Source organism: Arachis hypogaea, chromosome 9 (genome assembly GCF_003086295.3).
Source record: "Arachis hypogaea cultivar Tifrunner chromosome 9, arahy.Tifrunner.gnm2.J5K5, whole genome shotgun sequence".
NCBI classification, from domain to species: Eukaryota; Viridiplantae; Streptophyta; class Magnoliopsida; order Fabales; family Fabaceae; genus Arachis; species Arachis hypogaea.
Genome location: NC_092044.1, coordinates 74,026,460 through 74,038,601, shown reverse-complemented (window position 1 = coordinate 74,038,601; position 12,142 = coordinate 74,026,460). Strand labels below are relative to the sequence as shown.

Sequence of the window (12,142 nt, the reverse complement as noted above, 5' to 3'; positions counted from 1 at the left end):
TTTAGGTAACCCGTGGAACAAAAATTATGCTTGATTTGCTTGTGTTGAGGTAGTTCTTATGAAATTATTGTGGAATTGGTCTTAAATTTTTTGAAAAATTAGTTGCTAGGGGTATATTTGATGCAAATCAAAAACTTTTTGCACAAAATTGAAACAAAATAAAACTTAGGAGTATTTTTTAAACTTTTGCCAAACTTTATGAATAAAAAATATGCTTTACCCTAAAAAATATCCTATACCCTAAATATTCTTCTACCCTTTGTCCTTTCATTTTTTCCTAAAAACTAAACTTCTCTATTCATCAATCCATCACCGTAACTGCCCACTATTTTCTTTCTTCATCAATCCTTGTTCTTTTTCCTTCACCTCCAGAATGGAAGAATCACGCCAGATGTGAAGGAGAGTGATTAGAACGTATGAGGATGAATATGAAAGACACAGTAAAAAATAAAAGAAAAGATAAAGATTTTTCTATTAGACCTCTAAGAAACATGTTCTTAGCAATCTAGATCAATTCTTTTAGACCTTCAAAGAACTTTTTTTTGACAACCTAAATCAAAGGTCTAAAAATTAAAATAAAGAACCAACACTAACCTTAAGTTGGATCTTTTAAATTTCTTCATGCGACAAGTAAAACAAATCATTCACCTCACTTGATCACTTGATCACATATATAAGTGTTTCAATTGACTAAATAGACCTCTAAATTTATTCATCAAAAAGTGCCTGAATTGTCTCACAAAAGTATTTAAATAGATCCTTAACAGATTAGCTTAAAAGTGAGTCAAATCTTCCTAGATAAGACTCTAAGATTAAAATCCTAAAGATATGATAATTAATTCAAATCATATTTGATCTTATTAGATTAGATCAAGTTTGATTTAAATTTTAAACACCTAAACATGCTACTAAAAAATCAAAACCAAATCAAATCTTTTGACAAATCTTAAAAACAAATCAAACTGAAATATGGATTAAATAATTTTGAAAATTAATGCTAAATTTGTGACTCCTAATGAACTTGAAGATCACTCTTGGACTTCTTGATGTCCACGTTTGCGTCTTATGAGTGTCGTCATTTCAACACCACTGTATTTTATACGAACTCTTGGTTTTCTTGATATCCAAAACCGGCACAATATAACTCGTCTAGTATTAAAATCCTTGAACAAGACAACATTACCATAGTGCCTCTTAGTTTTAAAATTCCAAAAATACCCTCTTGAGTACGTATCAGAGAGCATATCGTCATTGTTGTTGCTTTCTCTCAAATTCGGCGACTTACTCATATTTCTGTTGTTGTCATTAGCTACGACAACAAACAGCAACTGGCCGAAGAACAAGTTATCATTTTTCACAGTCACCGTAGGAGCTTTTCTTCCTCTTACAGAAAATCTGATCAATCATGAGAACAAGTTCGTTTTAGAGTCGTAACTGTCAAAATCTAAACTCTAAAATGTTAAAATTTTTTGAGAAAAAATTTTGAAGTTTGCGAGTGAGATGCGCCACCAACGTGAGAATTACCCGTCAAATTCAAATTTCACTTTTGAAAATTGAAATACAACAAAAATTAACTAGAAATAGCATAGTTTAAGAAAATAAAATTTTGCATGCAAATTGATGAAGGTGAAGAAAAAGTGTAGGGTTGAAGAATAAAGAGAAGAGTGGGTGATTACAGTAATAGGTGTTGATGAATGAAAAAGTTAAGAGAATGGAAAAAGGGTAAAAGGAAGAAGAACATTTATGGTTTATTATATTTTTTAATTATTTAATTAAGTTTAATGTTATAAGTGTAATGGATCACTAATAGCCTCAACGAGAAATTGATAACTGGTTAGATTTGTTTGACGGAATTTATCTTTTATGATACAATTTAGTTTTAAATTTTTTATGGTCAATTTTGTCAACGTATCTTTTAGGATTAATTTTGGTACTTTAGTTATATAAATAATGCTTCTTTTTAGAACATAGACAAAAAAAAAAGTGTCAATCCATGTAGAAAAATTAGGATTTATTGTACGACTTGGATTAGCTTTTGGAAATAATAACCAACATGAATTGGTCGAGTGATTAGTTCACTCATCTACTTAAGTAAGTGTCGGAGTTTTAAATCCTTGTATATACAGTGATCTATTAGCCAGCGACAAACTTTTAAATAAAACTCTAATCTGCACCTAATTAATCCTTAATAACCTATCATGTTAGGAGCAGGGGTACAAAATGGGCCAAGTCAAACTGAGCTTGGCTTTGACAAGCTTGACTCGTATTATAAATAGATGACCCACACCTAAGTCTATTTTTTTATAGGTTTTTTTTTCAGGTTCGAATCCGGCCTATTTAAATTCTAACAAGTCCACAGGCCTATTTGAATAGGCTGTTTCATGAATTAGAAATCAAAATAATAAATTTAAAATATCTAAATTGAGATTAAATACATTCTAAAATTTATAATTCATAATTTGTAAAGTATAATTTATTTATATATTAATTATTAGTCACATATCATAACCGTACTTATAATTTATAAATTTTTTTTCTGAACAAAAAATGATAATCTTAATTCATAATAATTATTTTTTTTAGTTTTGTTTTGTATTTAATATAAGTCTTGAAAGCCTAAATTAAGAATAATTTATTTTTACAAAGAAAATATTTTTGCGAGCTTGCCCAACAAGTTTCACAGACTTTTTTTTTTAAGTTACAGCTTGATTGTTTTAACTAATAAGCATTACAAAAACTTCAACCCTAACCTATTTAATAAAACGAGGAGCACCAAATCGAACCGAAATTAAAACGAGCTCAGCTACAAATTTCCGTTGGTTATTCCGGCCCACTTCTATCCAAAGTTAGGAGATAATATGGAAACCAAAAAGCTTTTGGAAAGAATTGTAATAATTCACTCTGAACCTGTTTTTTTGTTTGCCCTTCCTAATGCAAGCTTTAGTTCTTCAGTTCAGCAAAATTAACGGGTCAATTGCGATTAGCTTTAAGAATCTAACTAAAGGAGACCAAATTATGGCTGTTAGGGACCACATTTGTGCTAAATCCCCCCATAAAATATATGAAGAAGTGAATATGTATCATTAATTAAATTAAGTGCATGTTTGGGTGTCATTATTTTGTTAAAAAAAATCTTTTTTTAATGAAAAAAGATCTTTCTTTTATTTTTTAATGTGTTTGGTAAATTTCTAGTAGTAAAAATAAAAGCACCAGTAAAATAAAAAAAAAGATCTTTTTTGAGAAGCTGTAATTTACATTTTTTTCTAAAAGATCTTTTTTCTTAAAAAAAAGATGTTTTTCATGTAATAAATAAACAAAAAATACTTTTATATTGTTATACCTAAACATAATTGATAGAGAAAAAGACATTTTTACATGAGATATCCAAACATAAAATTACTTTTACTTCTTTATAAGATCTTTTTAAAAAAAATAACTTGAAAAAAGATCTTTTCTTATAAGCTCACCCAAACAATTACATCACAGCATATCACTAGCTGAAAGAATTCAAATATTCAATTACATCATATAGCCAAAGTCCATGATCCAAAACCATGGCCAGGAAAATTTTTCAAAAGAATTACATAGATCTGAGATAAAGAATCAAAGGAAACAGAAGAACAGTATCACCAATGAAATATTTCCGACTCTAGAAACTCCTCAACTTTTAACTTTGTTTGATAAGTATCTCAAGACAGAAAGTAAAAAAGCACAAGAGATATTTGTTCTGTTTCTATATGGGCCTTACATTAAGGCAGAGAAGAGCAAACACATCACAAATCCAATGATAAGAGCTTGAGAATTTGAAGCAATGTGAGATGAATCTGAGGCTACCATGGATTGAGAAGGAGGCTGTGGAATGCTCCCAAAAACAGGTTGATAAGAAGGTGCAGAAGAAGTTGCTGATCCATATGGTGATGGAGCATCAACGTCTGAAGAAGCATTAACACCAACAGTTATATGAATCTTCTGATTCTTCTGACAGTGCCCTGGCTCTCCACTGGTGAAGAAGTATTCACCTTTTGATGTGATGTTGAACAATGAATTGCCATTGTTCATGTACAATATAGGGTTCTTAATGTTGCACCTCTTGTAGTTTTCCAATGTTACTTGAACCAATGAATCTTGACTTGGTGGGTATAAAAACACTGAAAAAAAATGTACCCTTTTGTCAGTATAAAAGTAAAGTGACTAATTTTATTGGTATGAATGAAAAATGAAAATGAAAATGTGTATTGAACTTACAAAGGGAGTCACCAATCTTGATATCATTATTTTTGGACCATTTGGTGTATAGTTGTGGATTTGATGAAGTGGGAATGCCCCAAGAATCTAGATCTCCAACCTTGTATTGGAAGCAATGAACAGAAGTTTGGATTTGGAAGGATATGAGCAAGAGACACAACAATAACCAGTTATGGCTAAAATGGTGATTGGCCGTCATAATTAGCTTCAAAGTTCAAACTCAAAGAGAGTCTCTTTCTCTTTCTCTCTCCCTTTTGGCTTTGCCTCGATCTCCTTTTTTCTGAGATTTAGGAGCTTAGGACCATTCAAGGGAGCACTTCTTATTGTTGTCCTTGGTGATTGGGAGATTGATAATGATGTCAGAATTTAGAGAGGGTCCACTCCAATGGTGATTTACAGTACTGCCCCTCTTCTTCTATGTACTGTTTGGTTGATGCTGTGCCACTATTGGAATTAAGAATTATATGCCTCTTAACTTATTATGGATTCCAGTTCATAGTAAACTCATCATAAAAATGTTATTTTAGATATGCAGAGTACAGTTAATAATCAAACTTTTTTAAGTAAAATTTAAGATTAAGTGTTGAATGTGATTCTTATTAAAATAAATCTATGTTGTCAATGAAAAATTTATATCACTTTCAATGTTTATCAAACACCAACATAATTTTATCTCACTAAGTAAGGACAATTACTGTATCATATAAACATAACAAATTTTTTCTGTATTATTATTATTATTATTATTGTGGTCATGAACAAAATTTTAGTGTTGACTATAGAAAACCTAACATTTCTTTTGCAACAAAGTATTTTCAACTCAGTGGTTACATAAAAAAAAAATTTATATTATCGAACTTATGATTACTACTAGATCTATGCGTTCAAATTATGAAATTGAACCTAATATATCCAATGATTATTGTATAATGTCCATACGATTTGTGAATAGTGAAAAGTGAGAAGTGTAAGGATGAATAAGGACGTGAGGTTAAAATGAGCCTTTGAGTGAGGTTGACAAGACGTCGGTACTGATGTTTGCTGGAAGAATATGAATGAGATGAGAGGGAACTTAAACTTTTGATTGAGATTAGAGGGGTAATATTGTAAATATCGATACAACTGGACAACTAGTTTATAATAATAATAATAATAATAATAATAATAATAATAATAATAATAATAATAATAATAAATAGGTAATTAGTCTTTGCTCGAGAGTGATTAATTTTTCTTGTCCGATAAGTATTAGTGGTTAAAAAAATTATTTTTTTATGTAATAATTTATTAGTAAATAATATTTTTTTAAATGAAATTCAAATTTTTGTAAATAAATTTTTGATTGGTTAGATTGGAGAATAATTCTGTTTTGAAAGAAACTAGCTCAATATAACAAGTGAAGCGTACGAAGACAACAAATAGGATAAGCTTAAACTATATAGAAAAAAAAAACACTAGGCAACACAAATATCGCTAAACTTTATTATTTGTCATCTCCGATATTGCTATCAACAACAAAAAGATCCATACCTAGCCACTCTTCGTAGTTTGTAAAGTACAAATGGATAATCTCGTCAATCCTTTTTTTTCTTTATGTTGGAAAATTCCTGTATTCCTTTCTAGCAAGATATTTCAAATAATCGCATAGAAATACACCATATTTCTTACGCACCTCTTTACTAATGGATATCTCAGTCCAACTTAGGAAATACTTCTTCAACGTTCCTGGATACGTCCGTTGCGTACCAACAAATGATAGCCAAGCACACCAAATCTGTCAGGAAAAGTTACAATCAAGAGACAAATAGTAACTATTTTCAACATCTTTGCTACATTACACGCAAACATCTTTCTGGTTGATAACCCCAAACCGACTCAACCTCTCCTTTGTGTTGACCTTCTCAATCAATACAAATCAGACAAATAGTTTAACTATTGGCGGTACTATCCCTTTTCAAATTGTCCTCGTAAAGCTGTAGTTTGTTATATCATTCGGAGTTATTTCCGTCTGCAAGACCTGTACAAAAGAATTAGTAGAAAAGACTCATTGTTTATCAAATTTCTACACGACTCTATCCTTTCTACCATAAATAAGTTTGACCAATCTTAGTGTATCATGTAACTGGTTTATTAAATCCAACTCTCATTGAAATAACTCTCGTTTCTATTGGAAGTTTCAAATTCACTCAATTCCATCTCAAAATTCACAATCTTTTTTAACGGATTTTTTTTTGTTTAAAACTGAGAAAAATCTTAAAAATTAATCTTTTAAAAAATCACTACGTAATTAGATATCTTTTAAAAAATGAATTTTTTTTCTATCACTAATTTTTATTGATAACCTAATAATCATCTTCTGTTTTATTTGAATAATAATAATAATAATAATAATAATAATAATAATGTGTGACACATGGGCCAGCTTGGCAGGCTGTTTCTCATTGAAATTTGCACTGAGGGTATGGTCTGTCTCCGTCTCTCTCTTCAAGATTCAAGAAGTGTGTGTATGTATAATTGTGCATTTGTGCATGATACATTATCATGTGCGCCATAAAACACAGCGTCAGCGAACCTTCTTTGGGCACATCACATGGTTAGCAAAATCATGAACATAAGAAATAGACCAAATAAATTTCATCGCATATCAGTTAAATTAATGCATACCTGTTTCAAACATTGAATGAATGAATGAATAAATTGCTCGCACAAATAGTGACAATGAGATTAAATTTTGGTTTTTGATATTGAACTAGAATCGTCCCTAAAAATTTAATTGTATCAATTATATTTTTAAAATTAAAAAAATTATACAATATTAATTTTTATTCTATTTTTTTGTTAATAATGCATTGACGTAGTTTGAGATGTGAATCTTTAATGACACGTATCATCTTATAGTTTGGTCACCTATAATAATAGTATAATGACATATCGATAAATGACGTATGACATATTGACATGGATAGTTATGTCATGTGTCACAATATTATTTTGTCATGTGTCAAATTATACCACATGTCACAATATTATTTATCTACGTATTATCTATTATGCATCATTATATTGTACCAAATTGATCCCCTTACTTTACATCAAATTAAATTACTCATTTTAATCTGTAAAATTAAACATCATACACCAAATTAATTCCTTTATAAGTTTTTTCTTTTTTTTATAAATTTAAAATTCTCAATATTTTTGTACACTAATTTTAATTATATTTTTTATTATACTATTTTTTATAATAATTTTTTAATTAATAATTTTAACTTGTATTATTAGAACACATGTTAGCTAAATTTTGTATTTATTTTAATAATGTTAAAGTCATGGTATAATAAGTACTTATATTAATTAATAGTGTAATATATAAAAAGACCGTCCAACTAAGTTATCGATAAAATGAATTATTATAATCGACAGTATAAATCTATCTTATTGAGAAGTCAATTATATGAAAAATTGAATATTCTTAAAACAGATGGGAATAATGAATTTATATTAGTTAATAACTGTCTTATCAAGTATTTTTAAAATATTTATTAAGGTATTAAATATTAAAAAGTTTATATTAAAAAATATTATTATACTCTTAACTTACACTTTTTACTAAATCAATATCAATATCTCATATAATTCTTTTAATAAAATATTGTAGGAAAAAAATTTGTATAATTAAAACGAAAATTTAAAAAATATTTTCTATAAGCACTTCTATTTAAATAATTTGTAAAAAGATAAAATTAAAATTAGTGTATTTAAAGATATTAAAAATTTTGAATTTATAAAAAAAAAAGAGAAAACATATGAATGGACTAATTTGGTGTACGACATTCAATTTCTAGGACTAAAATGAGTCATTTGATGCAAAGTAAGGGACTAATTTGGTGCATATGTAACGATGACATAATGGATGACACGCAGACAAATAATATTATGACACGTGGCATAACAATCCACGTCAGCGTGCTATGTGTTGTAACACCCTACCATACAAAGTCTTAAGCTTTAAGCCATAAAGTTGAGGTGACAAGGTATTACGACCTATATATATATATATATATATATATATATATATATATATATATATATATATATATAATAGTTGAAAGAAATTTTAACTAGAATCCTGTGAAGAAGAGATAAGCAAGGTGTTAAACAGAAAATCGCATCACTCGCGTAAGAGATAAATATGAGAAAAGAATTCCAAAGGTACATATAGCAAAGCTTCTGACTCGGCACGCGAAGCTAGAACATACCAAAGCAAATATATATATATATATATATATAACCCAAAAGAGTAATCCCAAATATATGACAAAACACCTGTTTCTCCAAGTCAACCTCTAGGAAGGACAAAATACAAAATACAAGGGTAGAGAAATCTATATACATATATATACAAAGCATAAAATAAAATACAGTAATTCCAGGATAACCAACTTCGCTTGCAGAGGAAACTCTAGACACTCACCGAGGTGCATCTCGACCTACATCTGAAAACCAACAATATTGTATGGGATGAGAAGTGCCCACATATATAAAAAATAAGGTCTCGGGAAAGCTAAAGGCAATCCTAGAATGCCGACAATCAGATTATAAATCTTAAAGAACTAAAGCTGAAACCATAAACGAGGGTAGGTCTCTAAGGTTCTAAATGTGATCAACATCGCATCAAAAATCCCTCAATCTCTTTGCCTTTCCTTCGTTCCTCCAACTCCGATGAAGTTGCATAGACAGACAAAACAGACAAGTCAAACACATACAGAAAGCATATATAACAAGTAGGCAATTAGCAATTAACGTGAATAAATAATTAAGCAAGTCAAGACAATGCACACTCAAACAAAACATACAAATGCACATGATGCATGCCTTTTCTAGCGCAAGTCATGAGCTCATGCGTCGGTTGTCTACCCACAACCCGACGTTACTCGGAGTGAACCCCAAATATGATCCCTTTACTGTGTCAATTAGACACCTTGGCATCAGGGTTACCAGTGTCAATTAGGCCTCATTATAATAACATTTCAATGTGTATCACAGTAAGGAACAGTGCTATCAGTTAGGTCAACATTCCCGTATTAGCAATCTCAGGCTATCCATTAGGCGGGCACTTTCGCATTAGCAGTTTGGCACAAGGCCCATTCAATATACACTTTTCGTAATTTACTTATTCGTTTTGATTTTCTCTTTCATACATGTTTTATCATTTCACTTTTCTCTATTATGCCTCCACATCACCAACACTATAAAACATACCTCCGTGTCACCGCCTAGCTATACATACCTCCGCATCACCGCCTAATTATACATACATCCACATCACACATTGACCTTAAACCTTCCTTGGTTATCCTATTACTGCTATTTTAGAACCTAAACCTTAGTATTGAGGTAATTTGATCATAGTTAAAACTGGTGCTTTTGCTTAAAAAGGATGCTGTTATTGTTTTTGAGAAAATGCAACAAGGAATAGCAGTGGCAGTAGATTTGTTAAATTCACGAAAAATCCAATTTTCACTCATTTCCTTTCAAAATTCATGTTCTTAAACAAGACTCTTCCAGCTTTCCATAAAACTAAATTCAGATTAATACCATGTCACATGAAAAAGTTATAAGCTTAGGAACACAACCCTGCTTTTTAGAATTCTATTTCCAAAATCCAGCAAGCTACCCTCACTCTTTGCAACATAACTAATTAATTAAAAAATATTTTGACACAAAATTTAAACTGTAGATTCTGTGCTCACAAATCTTAAAATGCCACTAGTTTCAGCTAAAAAACTCATCAGAATTACAAATTCGGTGGGTTGAAAATTCGTGCTTCTACAGTAGAAAAACAGGATTTTCTACAAAAATCATCAATCTTTAAAAATTTATTTCTCCCAAACCATTCATCAATAAAATCTGAATTTTTTATGAGACACTCAAAACATGTTAAAGTTTTATGGAAAATTGTTTCATTCAAAAATAGGACCTAGTATGCTCCTAGAAACGGATCAATTCTACTGCCAATTATGCAGAAATTCTGTCTAGACTTTTTTAGCAACCTTACATACCATATTCCATACTTAAACCTATAACCCTTCCAAAAATCACACTTCTAATCCTTTCTTCAGTTGTTCAGAGATGCTTACACAGCCAACACAGTTCAAGAAAACAAATTCAATAAATTTCACAATTTCAAGTATTTAATCATAATAGAACTTCCAATGTTCAGTATTATATCAAACATAACAATTCGTATTCAACCCAAATCAACAATTTAATTCAACAACCCAAAATCAATTCAACTTATCTTATGAGTCAACTAGCCTAAGTTTTCACGACACATTACATAATATATACGAGAAACAAAAATCATACCTTGGCTGATTTTCCGATAACCCGGAACACCTCAAGCATTTTCGAACAACAAGCTCCACAGTTCCAGCCCCCTCATCAACAATACCCAGCCTCCAAAAACTAATTTTCTAGCTTCCAACTTCTCAAATTAACTCCAACCGATAACCAATTTCAATCTAACATGACAGTTATCACTATAATCAATATAGAGTTCACTAAATCAACATCCCATAAAAGGTTGGAGGGTTCATACCTTGCCCATAGCTCAAGTGAGTCAAACCCAACAAAATCCACAAGCTAATTCGAACATAAATACCGAAATTAAATAAGATGCAACATGGATACACATTGAATTTCGAAATTGGGAAGGAGAGAATCTGAAATTGGAAAGTGAGTTTCTTACCAAATTGTTGGGTGGGTTTTATAGAGAATTTTGAGATGAATGCGTGACCGCTAACGGCTCGTCAATCGAAACTCCAGATTGAAAGTTATTTGGATTTAATTGGATGGTTAGGGTTTATGTCTCAAGTTCTTCTCATTCTCAAAGTTTCCAGTAGGTTTGTTGTAATGAGGGAGGAAGATGAGCTGGTGCTCATATAGGTTAATGAATTAGTTGGGCCATTGGGCCTGTTATGGGCCAGGTTTGTTCGGTTAGGCCCGTTCGACCCAATTTTGGGTCAAATTCTTTAAAATTAATGTCAAAATTTATATTTTAATTTTTCTACTCCATTAAACTATAAAATTCTATTTTATAATTAATTGATTAATAATTAATTTATTGGCTAATCATTTACTAATTTCTCGGGTTTTACATCTTACCCCCTAACAGAAATTTTTGCCCTCGAAAATTCACTCTCAAATCTCCATATATGCCCCATCAGATTCAACCGACCTCTTATCATTCATTTTAGCATTCCCCCAACATCAATTCAAACACTAATTCACATTCTCCAGTCTCAGGTACAAAATCATAATCTTAATCAAATTTAAACCTAACCTATACTCGTTTGTTTCATCTTAGCTTCATCTAGCTCTTTTTCAATGATTATAAATTTCCTTATCCTGTAGCTCTTTTTCAATGATTATAAATTTCCTTATCCTGTATAAGTGCCATCTAATTTAATTTAAATCTCAAGTTGTAACACCCTAACTTTTAGTACGTCATGATCTTGCCAAAAGTAAGGCATTACTAACCTGTTTTCCTTATTAACTATTTAATATTGAGCCTTTAGTTCGGTATCACGTTTCAGTTTATAGAAAATTCCAGGAAATTGTTTTTAGTAATTAAAATTACATATCAAAGATCTTCAAATAATAATAATCACATAATTATTAATAATAATAAATGCTATACAAATAAATTTAATATAAAACTCGAATACAATACCTATCCCTCTGGATAAAATAAAACTTAAAGCAACAAGAGCGAGGGAACTCTATAAAAATAACAGGAATCAAAAGTAAATCTACTACTCGTCTGCAACTTCATATTGAACCTTCCACCCTTTCAGTGACAGGTTCGAAGGTTCAATATGAAGCTACAGACGAG

General features: G+C 30.3%; 1 protein-coding gene across 1 annotated transcript; it reads right to left on the bottom strand.

The window, feature by feature from the left end:
• Nucleotides 1-3,437: 3,437 nt before the first annotated feature.
• On the bottom strand, nt 3,438-4,569 carry LOC112711051 (early nodulin-like protein 8). The gene is made up of 2 exons (XM_025763595.3): nt 4,246-4,569; nt 3,438-4,148 (listed from the first exon to the last, which is right to left on the bottom strand). Exons 1-2 carry the CDS (start codon nt 4,442-4,444, stop codon nt 3,745-3,747), a joined length of 603 nt encoding a protein of 200 aa, XP_025619380.1. The 5' UTR covers nt 4,445-4,569; the 3' UTR covers nt 3,438-3,744.
• Between the last annotated feature and the right edge of the window lie 7,573 nt (nt 4,570-12,142).